The sequence below is a fragment of the Octopus sinensis genome, linkage group LG3, assembly GCF_006345805.1.
Source record: "Octopus sinensis linkage group LG3, ASM634580v1, whole genome shotgun sequence".
In the NCBI taxonomy this organism is placed as follows: domain Eukaryota; kingdom Metazoa; phylum Mollusca; class Cephalopoda; order Octopoda; family Octopodidae; genus Octopus; species Octopus sinensis.
The window spans coordinates 90,300,516-90,318,656 of record NC_042999.1 but is presented as its reverse complement, the minus strand read 5'-3'; the positions used below and the strand labels follow the sequence as shown (position 1 = coordinate 90,318,656).

The 18,141-nt window shown below is 31.3% G+C and overlaps 1 protein-coding gene across 15 annotated transcripts in view; it reads left to right on the top strand.

Annotated features, from left to right (window-relative positions):
* Positions 1–18,141, top strand: part of LOC115209646 (MAP kinase-activating death domain protein) — a 185,654-nt gene that overhangs the window by 103,190 nt on the left and 64,323 nt on the right. For all 15 annotated transcript variants that reach the window (XR_004998265.1, XR_004998263.1, XR_004998264.1 and 12 more), the window contains 7 exons: positions 6,778–7,235; positions 9,345–9,501; positions 10,186–10,306; positions 11,184–11,400; positions 13,834–13,941; positions 15,804–15,968; positions 16,950–17,022. Coding sequence is in view for 12 of the 15 variants with exons in the window: in XM_036501146.1 (XP_036357039.1) it covers positions 6,778–7,235; positions 9,345–9,501; positions 10,186–10,306; positions 11,184–11,400; positions 13,834–13,941; positions 15,804–15,968; positions 16,950–17,022 (1,299 nt within the window). In the remaining 3 variants the exon portion in view is untranslated. The remainder of the gene's footprint in view (positions 1–6,777; positions 7,236–9,344; positions 9,502–10,185; positions 10,307–11,183; positions 11,401–13,833; positions 13,942–15,803; positions 15,969–16,949; positions 17,023–18,141) is intronic.

Sequence of the window (18,141 nt, the reverse complement as noted above, 5' to 3'; positions counted from 1 at the left end):
TTGTTTGAATTTTCTCTGTAAAATACACAAGAATTCAAACTGAAATATTTCATCAATTTTAGTTGATGAGAATATGTGATTATTTAATTGTGTTGTTTCTTAAATGTGAAATTATTCTATGTATATCTTGTATAGTTGGACAAGGATTTTGAACATCTAATATTTCATTTAGTTCATTAATAGTAAAGACAATATCTAAATGTAGTTTTGAGAAGATAGTTTATTGTGAACATATAAAAGAGTATTTTCACATGCTAATACTCTTTCAATTAATTACATAGATTGTATCATAAGAAGTGATATTATTCAATCATCTAATTCTTAATTCATGATGAAACTATGGTGTTTACTGGCTAGATGAAAGATAGAGAAGTATTTATCAAATCTTCATTCTTTCATTCAAAAATTTTCATAATTTCCCTCACTGATTATTCTGTTCCCACTCTGGTTCACATTTACACTCTTCTTTCAATAAACTCAAACTTAAAATCTTAATGAATGGAAGGCAGTATGATTGCTGGAAAATAATCATGGAAATTGAACACATTGTGAGCAAATACATCATTCTTATAGATTTGATAAATCATTATGTCTAGGTAGAATTTGTTATGTTTTCTATCTGAATTTCATAAGACTTTAAGGAATTTCTTTTCTCTACTACTCATTTAAAATCTTTCTTGACAATAGCTTTAGCTGCTGTTTACCTTATTTTTTGTTGGCCGACAGTTGAAAGTAGAGCAGAGACAAAACAATTTGTGATTAGGGAAGGGACATTATGTTCAGTTTTGTTCCATCTCTATTTTTGCCAATTGTCTGTTTTGTGTTTGTGTGTGTTATTTAGCCTTGCTGGCACCACCTGTGTTGGCATTTGTTCAGTCATGTACTGCCTCAGAATTCTCTTCTCTGCCAAATGTAATGTATGCCATGTGCATGCTGCATGCTACTGCTACTGTTGGCCATAATTTACTGCAGTTAATGCTTGCCTCCTATTTCATTTGCTTCTCTTTACATAAATCGCTATATGCAGATTTATTTGCATATGTGTGTGTATGTATGTTTTACATGAAAAAATGGAAGTGTATATGTATGTATGCTTCTACGAATATATCCTTTTAAAGAGCTATTGTTTCTGAAATAGCACTGCAGTAATTAGTTATGTTAACTCACCATTATTATATGCCCATCCATCTAATCCTTCATATATTCTCTTTCCACTTAATTGTCTTTTCTCTTGCTATGTTCTGCTTTTTTGGCTTCAGTACAAATCTTTTGGAAATGAAAATATACTCAATATATTTTTGTCATCTATTTAGTTCTTGGTTTTCCAAATTATTCTATTTTCCCCTAAACATGTATATACGCAATAGCATTTTATTATGTGAAAGAAGCAAATTTCTTTAGTATTGCCTGATAATTGGGGATTTTATACCTTATACACTCATTTAAGTATAACATCAATTAAATTAAATAATTGTTAGTTGTAATGAATTATAACCTGTGAGTGCTCAAGCAGTACTTGAGAAATGCCTAAATATATCTACACTTGAATACTTTTTCTTGAAGCTTAACTTCTCATTATCTCCTCAAATATTACAACATAAGTTTCAGAAAACATAACTAGACCAAATTGTTAGGCACAAAGACATTGATATTACTTTTGTATGCTGATACCTTAATATTTTCATTAAGTCTCCTAACCAATATATACTTTTTGCCACAGTAGCTATTCCTCATGCTTCAATATATGTTATTTTCCCCTTTAATATACTTTTTTAAAATACATTTTTTATTTGCCATATCTCTAATAAATAATTTGAATTACTCTATTCCTTTTACTAAAATCTGTTTTAAATGGCCTTTCTGGCATGAACATTGTAGTCTGTTCTGCTTTTATCGTTATTCTGCTTATAGCATTTTGTTGATCATTGTCTGTCATTTGCTTCATCCTTATCAATATTGGTGTTGTCTCTGTGGTTATTATTGATAGTAAAACATTTTGATGGAGTAATTTATGAGCATAATTTACCAATACTTTGTACCTAAATTAGAGATTTTTCCCTTTTTTATAAGTCTAACCACTATAAATATTCCTAAACCTGAGTTACTTCATCATAAAATATAATTTAAAGCCAACATCTTGAGTTATGTTATTAATGCAAGCTATTTGAATGAGAGTTGTAGGAGATAATAATATAGACTTAAAGAATTTGCTTATAGATTATATTGCTATTAGAGCATTTTGGAACGGCTTAAAGAATATTAACAGATTATCTAAAATTACCAATCATTACATTCTATGTGTGTTGTAATAGTAGTAGTATTGCATATGTATATATGCCTCTCATCCATGATTGATGGATTCTTAGTTGAACATGGTCTACTATGATTTGCTTATACCTCATTCGTGTTGCTTAATTGTGTTTGACATGCTAGAAATAGTAGTTAAATCTCCCTCAAATCACACTCTGCCATTTTTTTTAAAAGACACATTGGGTAGTGTAATCTTAGATACACTGACAAGAATGAAATTAAGACAGAATGGTCACATGTGAAATATTTTTTTGTCATAGATCTCCTTGGTTAGAGCTGATCTGAGGCTACATAATTACATAAACCAAATGGTAGGATCAAAGATAACCAGTATTCAACAGCAATAAATGTAGAAGTTACAAATGGAGAATTATTTTTCTAGGTAGAAGAAATAAAAAGTAATCTTCCATGATGTATTGGAATGAACAGAAACTGTATTGGAAACATTATTTTGCAGAAAGAAAATAATTTAAAACTCAATGCAAAATGTTAATTAATAGCTTATCTAATGTTATCATTCTGGTTTTACTAGCCTTTTTCCATAAATAAATTTTTTAGGGAGAAGGTCTGGACTTCTACTTATCTACACCATACTCTTACCAATTTAAGAAAGCTAGAGAGATTCTTCATTTGATGCCTTTCTTACTAATGCAAAAGAGTATTGTTAATTCAGTTGCAATATTTTATTACATTTAAATGTTATTTACTTGATTACCCTTAGTTTATATGAAGAGATTAACTGATAGTAAGAATATGTGTGAAATGAATGCTTTTCTTTTCTATTATTCAGCCATTGTTTCTCATACTTCACAACTTCACTTTCTCACTCTATCCGTTTCATTGAACAAAGATGTATAACACTAGAGATTATTCTATAAATATTCTCTGCAGGACCAAAGTAAAATATAATTGTTTTAAATATAACTTGACAAAAATATTTTAACATTAGTTTAGTGTAAAATGTATTGTAATCTGCTCTTGGGATTAATATTAGTAAAACAAAATAAGCAATGTTTAGCAATGGCTTGTTAAAACTCTCTCACTTTTTACTTGCATAGTTTTTGCATGGTTATTTGCTTCATCACTTGGTTGTGTGTTCCAAAGACTGAATTATTGTCGTTTTATATCTGTGTTGTTAAATTTCTGTAATGTATTTTATGCACACTGTATTAGTATCAGTTTTAATGTGCAAATGTTTTGCCTTCTATTGCTTTGGTGAGTTATATTTAATATAGCTATATTGTGAAATTTGTTGATATACACATACACATTAATCAATTAACAATCAAATTTGTCAATTTTAATCATGTATTAATCGTTAAAATTTGATTCTACTAAAGATATTTTTTAATGTAACTTCAATTTATCAATATTACTGTTCATTTTATTTAACAAATAATTGATTTAAATTATTAAACTAAAGGTTATCATTATTTTGTTTAATTTTTATTGAGAAAAGTGTTTATCAAAGTAGAAATAATGACAAACTGTAATTTTCTAAAGTTCTGATATTTTACTATTTTACATGATGTGATTTATATTTTTCTTTTACTATTTATCACATATGTCTTACACCATTAAAAACTTCTTTTTGTTTCTTAGTTATTTCAATCTTAAATTTATTTATCAAGTGAATCAAATTATATTTATAGTAATCTTAGCTGGTTCTAGAAAGCATTTTTTTTCTTTGGCCCATTCTGTCACTTCCCTTTTTCTTAGCTTGCAACTCTCCTGAGCACCATGAACTTTCAGTTTCTGATTTTACATCATCACTCATCTTTACTTTTTTAATTATAGCATTGATTGATATTTTGATCACTAACTACATTATCATTTATTGATTGTGACAAATCCACATAACATATCCAGCTCATTCAATTGGTTAATGTAGTTGGCACCTCTTATTTATCTTCATGTTCTAGCAAAATAAATTTGTTTTTAATTTACAACCCCCTTTATACAGTTAAAGAGTTAAAGGGAAGACTGAAATTAACAGACATTATTACTACTAATGTGTCACAAGCAATTCCATCAATCCAATTTTCTATGCCATAGTTCTAATAGTTATCCAACTAAATATTTTATTTGTTCATTTCTATTTTTAAATTTCTTCTGTTATAAATTTTTAATTACAATATGAATTAGATTAATAATAATGTTTTTAACTGATTTAAAATTGTTCTCTAACATTTTTATTTATTTATTAACTAAGACCAATTTTTAGTTTATTTACATGTGTTTTTATTTTAGTTTCAGTCCGTTCAATATTTTATAAGCACCTTATAGCTTATTATCATGGTGCTTTCTGTTGTTTTTTATTTGTTTCTATCAATTCTTTTTTCCAATGAACAATTTGTGAGACATTTATGATTCAGAAACTTCTTAAAAATGACTTAGTTCATATGGCTGTCACTATTATGTTGTTGCCAATTAGAAACAATGTTCTTTGCACTTCTTTTCTCTGTAATGAAAGAACATTTTTATTATTTTTTACATTTATTTTTGGCCAGTCTGGAATTTAGCATTGTTGCTTTCATTTCTTGCTTAATTCACCTGAAGCCAATATATATTTCTGCCAAATTTCCTCTTTTTAAAATTTCCCAGCTTTAGCTCATTCTGAATGTAAAGAATTAGTATTTCATCCTCTGTCTCAGTTAGTAATTTCCACCATTTTGCTTGATTATTTTATATGTTTCGAATTCATTTCAGCCTATAATTTTTCTGTTTTAATTCACATCATCAGTACTGATGCTTATGAAAGTATTTTAGAAATATCAGTCTATTTATATTTTTACATTGCCTCTTGCAAAACATTTTATCCATCATGAAAATGAAAAGAGAATTCGATTCTAAATACTTACTGAGGTTTTTATGGTTTTTTCTTTGGTTTGCTAGAACATTAATTTTAGCTATTGATGTCTTTTCAGAAAATATAAGATAAGATTTTGTAGATAAGGTTATATGGATATATAACAATCATATATTGTCAATATTTAACTTTACTAATCTTGAAGTAGTAAAATGCAAAGTTGATTGAATACTTTAATTTGGAAGGTAGTGTCAAAATTAAAAGTTTTTGGTTAACTGCTCTATGATTTTTGCAAATCAGCTGAGTGATTGGGAGTCATTGGATTGTATGTGTGTTGAATTATGCATGTGTAAGTGTCTAAAATGTTAAAATATTTTTCAACTCACTGCGACTTTTACTGATTCAGCTAAGTAATGTTGTTAAAGTATTCTCTCTGTACTGTTAGCACCAAATTTTTGCCTAGTCAGAAGATCAATTATGCATTCCATTAAAATCTTAACAAATAAAATGTCTTAATCTCAGGATATTTTTTTATTTCTACCAAATTTTTATTATTTAGTAACTATTGTTTCTTTAACCCTTTTCTCTTTCTTAAATGGGGGTTTGTATGGCAAAGTTAGGCTTGCTTGCTTTCCAAATATTCAATGAAATTTCCAAAGATAACTTGTCAAATCTCAAGATTTACAAAATTTAAATGTTAATATCTTTATGAAAATAATTTCTCTTGTTTAGTTTCTAGAAACACCTTCTCTGTTTTCATGTTGCTTTTACATGTAAAATAAAAATTTGATACTTCTTATTAAGATCCTCAGCTTATCATATTTTAGAAGAGTTCTTCACTAAATTAAGAAAAAAACATGCTTGGATTGTAGTTATTCTTTTACTTTTTTATTAATTGCATCAATTGAATTACCAAAATTTTTTTTATCACATTCCTGTAATGTATTCACTGAAATCTTTGCAAAATAATGAATGTCTGCAATCAGGGCATCTGTTTATAATCAGCAAAAACTTCTATATATTCTTTCCATAGAAGTTAAAATGTAGAAGAGAATTAAAATAGGAATTGTTTGATTTATTCAACTAGTTTGCATTGTTATTATGTTTTCTTGCTAAAATTTTATATCTTAACTCTTATACCATTCCTTGAGCAAAGACATCTAAAGTTCAGTATTTCCTAAGCAACAGTGAATTTCTTTGAATGATGGTAAAATAGTTTTATTTGAAGATTCAGTGAAGTTGGTGAGATATTGTATTTTGTTCAATGCATCTTGGTTAACAAAGGTGTTCTTTTAGATAATTAAAATAAGTACCAACAATTTAAATTTTAAATTAGTCACCTCAGCCCTTCTCATTTTGAATGGATTTTATACTTGTGAGAAAAGTAAATGTAACATATGTTTGAGTAGAAAGTATCAACCATGTTTTCTTAATTTTTAATGAATAGTGGAAGTATGTAGCATTACCTTTTTGTTTTTGTTTTTTGTTATTACTAACATTTATTATGTAACTTTTGAGAATTTTATTTCATTTAAAGATCAATCACATTTGCAACCAGTGTTTTTTACAATAGTGACAGTCTTCTCTGAATTTAATTGCCATGCTTTATAATAACATCTCTGCTTTTGAATATAAATAGTTTTTATTGAATTCAATAGGTTCTCCAGTCATTATCAATGGAGAAGAATTTGAAAACATAGAAATTGCATCAGTTGGTGAAACTACAAGTGAAGATGCCTATCGAGATACTGATGCTGGAGAAGCTGAAGAACAATCAGAAAGTGATAAAAGTCACAGTGCTGATCAAACAAATACAACTGACTCTGCTTCTGAGAATGTCAAATCTTGTGACATTGTTGTGACTGGTGCTGAACCAGATAAGCAGTCTGCAGATACTGAAAGTGATATTCTTCATGATCTTGTACGCAATAAAGAGTTACTTAAAGCTCGGAAGAAAAATAAGGTTAACAGCATTGATTCAGAAGTCTCTGATGGCAGCACATTAGTAAGCAGTAGCTCTGATAATCAACCTGAGGAGGAACGGCGCCAGAAACCAAAGGTTAGCCATCATTTGGTTAGGAATACTGTGTCAGATAGTGAGATGGAACTTTCTGGGGTAAGTTGGGATTTTTGTTGTTTTTTTAATTTCTTAGAAAAATATTACAAAAATATCTTGTTTACAACAAATAATTTAAAATTGATGCCATTTACTGTGGAAAAGTATTTATTTTGAAGTTGAAAAAGGTCTTTTCTTTTCCTAATGTTTAGTCACTGTTTAGGTTTCTAATATTATTCACCATTTCAAGCTCAAAGATTGAGGTTAAATTATTGGACTTCTGATAATATAGCGTATAACAACCATTTATAGTTTAGGACTGCCTATTTTTACTGTCTGATAAGAGATTCCACTGCTACATTATCATAAGTGAAAATGAGTTATGCTACAAAAACTACCATATTCATTGTTTGCTATATATTTTTAACAGTGAAAAGTTCCAGTCTTCATAGCTTCTAGGCCCTCCTAGACTACTAATGTAGTTGATGTAGTTAATATTTAACTTAAATTTCTGCTAGTTGATGACAGTAGGAAAAATGTAGACAGGGTATTGCCAAAGAGGTTTTATTTTCTCATGTAAAATTTCCTAAATTCTAATTCTGCACAGATTTTATTGTAATATGTCCATCACAGACACCATATTTATTCTTTGAGTATAGTTTATCTATGTATCAACTCTTTAAAATCAATTATAACTGGGTTTTTTTTAGTTTGATCTCCCATATACTTTGAATGTTAATTCATTGTTCTTTAGAGATGTTCAATGTAAAGCATAGGAAAGTCTAATTCCAGCTGAAGATTTTTTCCTTTTATTTGTATTAAACTTCAGTATGACACTTAGTGTGAAGGGGTTAAAGTTAAATATTACATATTTGTTTCGATATTATATTATATAATGTTTCAATGTTAGAAATTATGTAATGTTTCAGTATCTTTGTATCTCATTGGTACAGCACATGGATGATATTTATATTAGAGAATGTAGGTAAAGTTAATTTTTTTAAAGTTCTATAAACTATAAGTTTAAAAAATGCAATACAGAATACTTAACTTTAAGTGGATTTACATTGACCATTAAATGATAGCTTCTATATCACTCCCTCCCTCCCCCCAAAAAAAGTAACTGTGTGAACTATTGTACTGGATGTAAGACAGTAGGAGAAAGAAAATGATGTGATTTGTGAATGATAGACAACCAAAAGTATTATAATAATTATAGGAATGTCAGGCTTCTTTCTGATAAAGGAATTAAAAATATAAATCCGTTCATCATAATTTCTGACTAAACAGCCTTTTGCTTTTGAGATGAGACCTGGTTATTATCACCATCATTTAACATCTGTTGTCTGTACTGGCATGGGTTGGACTGTTTGACCAGGGCTGGCAAGCTGGAAGGCTGCACCAGACTCCTGTCTATTTTGGCATGGTTTCTATGACTGGATGCCCTTTCTAATGCCAGCCACTCCAAGAGTGTAATGGGTGCTTCTACGTACCACTGGTACAGGTGCCATTTGCATGACACCGGTATCTGCCACAACTGTGGTTTTACTTGGTTTGATGGTTCTTCTTCTCAAGCACAGCATATCACCAAAGGTCACTAATCATTTTCTCTGTGAGGCCCAAAGTTTGGAGACTATGCTTCACCACCTCATCCCATGTCTTCCTGGGTCTACTTCTACCACAGGTTCCCTCCACAGTTAGGGATTGGCGCTTGTTTACACAGCTGTCTTCAACCATACGTGTCACATGACCATACCAGCATATTCGTCTCTCTTGCACACGACATCTATTGCCTCTTATGCCTATAGTTAAATTACTCTATTGCACAAAAGATGTTGGTTTCATTTTTACCAAGCAAAACCTTTCTAATTGGAAAGAATTTCTCCAATGAAGAAGCATTTAAATACTATAGATTAGCTTTATTGTATATTCAGTATTTCTTCAAATTCTTAGAGTAAACAAATGATGCTGCTATAGAAAATCAAGATGTTAAATGAATGATACAGTAACTTTTTTAAGATAGATCATTTAGAATATACATCATCTCCTTTGGTTTTGTATCTACTGACTATATATGCTCTCTTGAATTAGGTTGATGTATTGTATTACTTTTCTCCATTTGTTTCTATTGTTAATTGTGTGATGATATTGCTTATACTGCTATTGCAGATGGTGAACTACCACAGACGTAGTCGATCATCAAGTATCTGGAGTACTAAAAGTAATTTAAGTGCTGGATTTCGTTATCATGATGGAAAGATGATTAATACATCCCCACTACCTAGTCCAGAGACAGGGAAAACATATCTTTTTGAAGGCTTAATTGGTAAGATTATCTTGTAAGAGCTTAACAAGCAATGTACATTGTGGATTTTTTTTTTTTTTTTACTTTGAGTATTGCTTCAAATTAATGCTATTATCAAACAAGTCCTGGTTTCTTTATTTCTTATAACCTAATATATTTGCTATAGACATCAGAAGTCTTATCTTCAAAACCCTTACATCTACTATTTAATTCCAGCCTGTCCAATTTTACCTTCAGTTCATACACAACTTCTACTTTATGATGGTGTACATCAATGGAATTCAGACTCCTACCATCTCCAAAACACTTATGTCTAACAAATTCAAACTTTGCTCTAACCATATGATAGACTGTTGAGCATTCTGCAACATTCAGTGCATACACTTTGTATGCATATTGCATATCATGAGAGCACACAAGTACAAAGTCAAGTACCAATTTTTAGATCTCATGTAAATTTAGGTTCCTTTCTCAATGGGTATGAAGTGTAAGTATGGGAATAATCAAGTCCTGCTTTGCCAAAATTAGAGCAATTGGAAACTGTTCAAATTCACTTTTCTTAATCTATCAGGCTATGATTAATTCCAATCCTTGCATTGTAGTTATCAATAACAAGTTTGTCGTCCCTTGGCACATATATGCTTAATTACAATGATGAATTTATGGAATACAAGTCTATCACTTTTCTATTCTGATATCTTGTAGGTAAAGAACGCAGTCGTTTATGGGATTCAATGCAATTTTGGGAGGATATGTTTTTAGATGCGGTTGCCCAGGAAAGAGATATTATTGGCATGGATCAAGGACCAGGTGAAATGATGGAAAGGTATGTAGCTACTTTTGCTTCCTCTTGCCATTCACATTTTATTTCTCTTCTAGGCTAGATCACTTATGTGACATTTGGCTCTAGCAAATTCTCTTTATCTTCTTTGATGATCTTTTCCTTTAAATTCAACTATTATTAGTTCTTGATTATTTCTCTCTGAGTTTTCCTCATATGACAGTTGTGGTTAATACTTCTGAAGATTGCAAAGCATTATTGATTCAACCACTCAGTTATGTCTATATCTGACTTCAATTCACTTATTCCCTTCAGTTCCATTGATAGTCAGTACTTTATGTTCATGCCTCACTACCATAATACTTCACATTCATGACAAATGTTTGTCATCTGACTGTTGTTAGGAAACATTTTTATTATTTGTAAAGACAACAATTTCTTGAGCTTCTGCCACTTTTTATTCCTGATTCTACTGCATCATTAATATCAATCAACATCTGTGAGATAAGTCAAGTTCCTGAACCATTATCTGGTCCATGACGTTTAGATTGCTCACACTATTATTTTTGCTTGGTGGATTGCAAGTGGATTGTACAGTTAAGTTCACAGGCACAAGATAGCAAAATTGTTGAACTTTTAGTTGATATATGAATATAATGGCACTGATATGAATATGTGATAGAAATTAATGAATAATTCCTAAGGAAAGATACTGCTAAGTAACAATTGAGATCTTGAATAACATAGTTGAATCAAGATTAAGGTTATTGTTAAATGATGCGAAATTATGATAGTTCTGTTATGCTGTTATTTTATATTTTAGTATACCTTTATATTCATATTCTTTTATATAAGGTTTTTTTCTTTTATGTAGTTTTTTTTTCCTTACTGAATATATTAAAGTTACCATTTTTTCCTTCAGGTACAATTCACTTGGAGATTCAGAAAAAAAACGTTTAGAACATGATGAAGATAAATTATTGTCTGATATGTTATATAATCATATTGGGTTTATGGTAATGATGGATGTAAAGAAACCAGAAATCAAGAAAAAAATTAGACGATTGCTTGGTAAATCTCACATTGGCCTCCAATACAGTCAAGATGTCAATAACCTTTTAGATGAAGTTAATAAATTGGTAAGTTTTCAAAATTTGGGAATTCTCCACATTTTACCCTTTAATAAACTCTAATAAAAGATGTCAACTGAATATTCTCACAGTAATAACTTTGCATAAAGTAACATTCATTTTAAAAGTATTTATTGTTGGTTATTTAATGTCTCCTTCAAAACTAACTTTGTTTCACCAATTGGTTTGAAGAACTAGTGTAGGTAGTGAAAAGCAGAAAGGTTGATTTTCTTAACTGTGATGAAGTAGAGAAAGAATACAAATCAACAATGGTCCAGATATTGAATATTTTCAGTAAAGTGGATTTTATTAATTGATGAGTATGATTTTGGGTGCCAGTAATCAAAAGAAGTTATCAAACCATATATGAGATCAGTACAATGTAGTAATGGATATTTAAGATAGAGGAAAGGTCAAAAACTATTTAGAGCAAGAGTTAAGATTAAGATTTGAAATAATGCTATTCAAAACATGTCGAAATGCTAAGAACTATTGTTTTTGTTGCTGAACAGACTATCTTAGCTCTGCTTGAGTAGATCTAATAGAAAGGCTCAGAACAGGTGATTAGTTCTTTTCCCAAACTCTTTTAAAGGAGTTGACCAAGGCTATGCTCTTGTATTAAGAAACCATAATTTCAACATAGTTCTTAGCTTAAAAGTAAATATGTATTGCATAGATCAGTAGATCTCAAATAATCTAGTTTTCTGGTGTTTTAAATAGGTAAGGTTGAAGGAATTTAATTATGTAATGATAATGTCAAAGAGAAGAATTACGGTGCTGTAGTTAGAAAAAATTCCTATATTGGTTGGGGTGGAGAATACAGTTGCATATATCCACAGCTCTAGTTAGTTATCCCTTTTTTTTTTAGTCAGAGAAGAAAGAACTTTACTCTTTTAAGCTCTCCTACTCTAGTAAAATCAATGTTACTAATGTTCAGTTTGAATATTATCAGTACCTGTCAGAAAAATACAGAAATTGCAAAGGATTGAAAGGAACCATTGGGCAGTGTTTGGTACAGAATCTGAGGAGTGAGACATGGTACTTGAGCTTGAGAACTTGAGATAACTATTATGAAGAGAAGCGAGGCAGTTGAATTTGGTGAGGCAGTGTATAGGTGATATGCATCTAGCTCTTTCAAAAGACTAAAACCAATGAAAAGGCAGAAGAAAGGTTGAGAGAAGGAATGCTGTGTCTGTGAAACAGTGTTTGTAGGTTTTTGGTGAGTGAATCTTTACCAAGTGGCTGAATCATCATATTTTGAATGTGATGTAGGATGTTTGTATATGTGCAGCAATAGCACTATCCCAGGTATTTAAGCAGTACTCTAATGTAGGTCATACTTAAACCTTATAGAGGGTCAGCAACTGATCAGTGATAAGTGATTTTAGTTTTGCAGAAGCCTTGTTTGTGATATAGTCTTAATTTTAAATACAGAAGATCACCAGGGATTATAAAGCTAAGCATCTGTTCCTATTTGAGAACTTTTCTTGTGTTTTGTCTACGTGCTTGTGTAGGGTAGTGCACAAAACTGTTTACTTGTTTTTTTTTAGATTTGTGTTTTTATACTCATAAACAAGACTAGGTTACCATGTCCCCATTGAAGTATGCTTTTTGAATTTGTTTATAAATGTCATGCAGATTAGGCATGATTTATTTCTTTGTATGTAGAGTGTAGTCATATGCAATGGAGTATGCCATTAAAAGTAACAGCAAATTGGTCAATATATGTCAGAAAAAGTGACACCCTGAATCTTGAGGTACACCAGAGTCGATAGAATGTAAACCAAAGGTAAACCCATTAACAAAAGTTGTAATAGAATAGTCTAACAGGAAATTTTCTCTCTAAAAGATGAGAGGTGGACAGAGTCCACATGAGGACATCCTAGCTAAGATGGGCAGCTTAACTGGGATGTCTTCATTTTAGACACATTTAAAGAGCTTCCTGCAACCAAGATCAAAATCTTTTATCTGAAATGTGCTTCTCAAAATCTTGCAATGTTACTGAAAAATGCCATTTATAAATAAAGGAGGGAAAAGGATATCTCCTTGAAGTATTATTTTCAGATTCTAACAGTTCATCAGATACCATTAATAAGTTGTCAAAAGGGAGAAAGAAGTGATTGAGAGTGTAAGATTAAGAATAAAAAGCTTGCTTGGTTTCTAAAATCAGAAAAAGTTTAACTGTATTAACATGCATTGTAGAAAGAGAGGTGACAATCTTGGTTATGATGAGAACTAATACTTGTGAATATTTAAATTTGAAACAATAGCTGTTGTGTCATCCAGGTATATATAGATTAAGAGCTATTCAGAAAGTAGAGGATTTGAATTTTTCGCTTCATTTGGCATCAGTTATTCATGACTTCATAATTTTGTTGTAAATTTCAAATATAATTTAAACATTTCACGGTTATAAAATTAACTTTTCTATTTTAATTCCAGAATGGCAATGATATTGATCTGAAACCCATGGGCAGCAGACTCATGCAGAAACAGTCATTCACTGTACATTGGGGCAGTGACAATACAGGGGATATGTTGTTTATGGAGGTAAGCCATATATGATATAGAAACACATTATGATCTGGCTTTGTTTCAATGAAATACAGTGATATAATAATGTCAATTATCTTCCATTCAATTTTTCCAGCAAATTTTGATGAACACAATAAATTTAATAACTACAAGAAAAATGCCATCTTGAAATTTGAATAGCACAAAAGACAAAAGATTTCTCATAAATCTTCAGAGTATTTTATTAATTTTTAAATTCCTTATGTGATCTACTTCTTTCTTTGTTTTAAGTTGGGTAAGGTTTTAAGTAGTACAGGTCGTCGTTGACTTACAACCACAATTGGTTCCAACTGACTGGTTGTAAGTCAGCCTATAGGCCTACATAGCTTTGTTTTATATTTTTACATTCTTAAGGTACATTTTCAGGTAAAACTCACACACAGCATTCTGCATTATACTATTATACTGGCATTCGTCAAAAATTTCAGAGTCTCAAGCAATTGTCTTATAAACGAATTCAAGGTTGCCTCAATGTCTCCGTGACAGGATAGTCATCCAAAACAGTGGTGATCAATAACCAAACCTAGGGGAAGTGTTTGTTAGCTGACATCATCCATAGACAGCTTAATTTCTGAGAAATTAAACCCATTAGATTTCAACTGGACTATTTATTATTGCTGCTGGGAGCTGGCACTTTGATCAGTTGTAAGCCGGATAGGTTGTAAGTCGATGGACGACCTGTATGTTGTGCTGTAACCATTATGTGGAGTCCCATTGAAACACCAGATAGAAAGCAGCTACTTAACAGTGTGAACCATAGGTGGTGGAGGGGCTTTGTTCACAGTTAATGTGAATTTGGAAAGGAGGACAATAATGTCAGAAATGGGTATAAGTAAGGATAGGAGAATAAATGTAGGTATAGAGAGTATTCAATAAATGAAGACCTACTCTGTACAAGTAACTGGAAAAAATGACTGGAGAGAAAGAACAGTGACAACAGAACTGATAGGAGTGGAAAAAATAAGATTATGATAGGAAGAAGGCAGGGATATGCAGAGGTGATTGAGGGAGTAGTAATTAACAGGTAGAGATGGGAAATAAGATAAGGTTACAGCATGTGGAAGCAGGGCAGGCAATAACTGAGACCGATTAAAGTAGAGATGCTGATGAGATAAAACTGAGAGTATGTGAGAGATGCAATAGTGGTTGGCCAGAGAATAGAGAGTGCTAGCTGGCAATAGAACATGATGAAGTTGGAGTGCATTGGATGGTAGGGAAGAAACAGTGACCTATACAATCTCCTGTAGATAGGTCTACTGAAAGGCAAGTGCACAAAGTAATGAGGATGATGCAGTAATAACAGCTATTGGGAAGATGAGAGAGAGGCAGAAGGTTATGAGGGATAAGGAAATGGCTTAAGAAGGGGCTTCAGTAATAAGTAGATGGGGGAAGTAAATATAGACTTGACAGGGTACAAATATTGCAGCCTTTAGATACTACCTTTGAACTAGAGTAAATGTTACTGATGGTGGAAGAGTCTTCTGTGGCACCATGTATCACCAATCCATGTGCTATTTTGTCATCTCCTCTGTGAAATGCAGCATCTTTCATATTAGCTCGCACCACTTCATCCCTTAAAAATACTTAAAAATCAGTATAAGGAAGCTAGAAAAACTGCAATAAGGATTCAATACAATCTGTATCTTCTACAATATTACTTAATGTCTAAGAGCAGAAAGGTATCCAGACTTGTTTCTGATAGAAATTATATATTTTATTTTATTTCTTGTTATTAAACTTTTTAATTCAATCTGCCATAAATTTACTTTGATTTGTTGTTTGAAATGTTAGCTATGTAAACTATTTAATTCAGTTAAATGTCTCATGTTCTATTATAGGTATGCGATGACTGCATTATCCTACGCAGTGTTACAGGAGCAATATGTGATCGATGGTGGTATGAGAAGCTGGTCAACATGACTTATTGCCCAAAAACCAAAGTTTTATGTCTCTGGCGAAAATATGGTGAACGCGTACATCTTAATCAGTTCTATACTAAAAAGGTAAGACTTAACAGTAAATAGTTTTCTTTATTTTTATATATACCACAAATGTAACAAATATAAGGATTGATTAAAAGCACTTGATGGAAAAAAAACTCTTTAACTATAATTCAACTCATAAAATTAATAAAATAGATGACATACTGTATTATTTTTCTTAGGCATTAGAGCAGAAAGAATTGTAACTCTTATTTACCAGTCAAATAGTGGGCAAGAGATCATCTTCATCACTTCTTCAAATTTTCTGGCCCCTTAGAAACTATTATCAATGCAGTGGATTGATAGATACATAACAGCACCAGAGTATTCATAGTTTCATCTAAGTTTAAATTTTTCAAGGTTGACTTTGTCTTTCTAAAGTCAATAAAATAAGGATCAGTGATATATTGGAGTTGGCTGCATCAACTACACTACAAAGTAGTGACTTCATGTCTATGTAAAGAATCCCCAATATGGTAGTGGAAAGATATAAGAAGAAATCACAATATTTATATCATAGATATGGCTGTAGAACAAAAGGTAAACTCCTTAAGAATTGACATTGACTGGTTTCAATTTTCAAGAGATGCAGTTCACTTAAACCACAAATGCTTTTGGAGAGTTATGAATATTACAACTTCTTACTTCTACAATAAAGAAATTATGAGAAAAATAAAAATAAATACAAAAACCTACTGAGATTTTTTTATGTTTCTACGGAGATACAGATATTATACATTGAAACTCATGAAAAAACTACTTTAATATATTTTGATCTCTATTTCTATCACATTTTACTGCTACATGTTTTGTTTCAAACATCTAGCAGTAATGAGACACATTTTCAGATATGTCAAATTAATTAAAACATTTCAGCATCTACACTGGTTGTGCAAAATATTTGGTATAATTGTTATATTACCCTATGAATATAATGTAAATATATTCCACAATATTCAGCTGTGATTTAAAAATACTTATATAGTTGTTTTCTAATATCAGTGCCGGGAACTGTATTTTTGTGTAAAAGAAACTATGGACAAGGCTGCCGCTCGAAATAATGGTAAAGTTCCAGGTAGGTTCAACTCACGTTAAAGATGTTCAGTTTAATAAATTCTACTTATTCATCTTTTTCTAATTTTCAAAAATAATGCTACAAAAAAGTGTGTATGTGTTTAATGAGAAATGTAGCAAACACTATTGGTATTTTTATGCTCTTTTATGCACAGGTTTCAAATGAGACAACAGCTAAGCTCCTCAAAATGTTGGCAAAAAATACAATATTTTAGTTGTGATATAACCTTATAAGCCCTTGCATCTGGTAGTGGGACTCTAGTTTGGGAGTTCCAGAGTTTTGAGGAGCATTGAACTACCTCTTAGCCATTATTGTTGCCAGGTCTACTGATCTGGAATTGTAGCATCTGTTAGGGCCCCATTTGTCAGTTGAATAGCATGTAACCACCAAGCCATGTGCTCAGAGCCTAAAAGATTGCATGAAGACACTCAATATATTCACTTCTTTCCCCCATCTCTAACCATCTGTTACTTTCCTCTCACACTCTTATGAAATTACCCAACTTCTCCCCAACCCCTCAATCCACTGTTCATATTCTCTCACCTTCTTGTAGCTTGAAAGTTTGCTCTGGTATCTCATCACTACTATCTTCACCTTCTTTCCAACTACTCTAGCCCACCTTTATATAGTGCAGGGTAGCTATATATCTCCTCTATAGTAAAACACTTGTGCTTGTCCCATTATCATATTTTAACCTCTTAACACCTGCTTAAAGCCACCACCCCTCCTCTCAAATACACTCCTCCAATCAATCAAGGTGGCTTTTTCCTATCCATTTATTGTCTTACAAGTTACTTGGCAATCTCACTAGAGTCATTGGCACAAAAACATCACCCAGAAACCACTGTAAAGTGGTTGGTGATAGGAAGGGCATCTAACAATAGCAACCATGCCAAAACTGACACTAGAGCTTAACACTATCCTGTGGCTCATTAGATCCTGTCAGACCCTCCAACCCATGGCTAGTATAGGAAAACGACCATAAAATAATGATGATGTCCTGTTTGTTGCTGCTAATATCAAATGTCTATCATAAGTGGTACAAGTTATCCAATAGGCATTAAAAATATACACATGTATTGGCAAAGTATACACAAATGTGTTGGTAAAGTGAGTAGA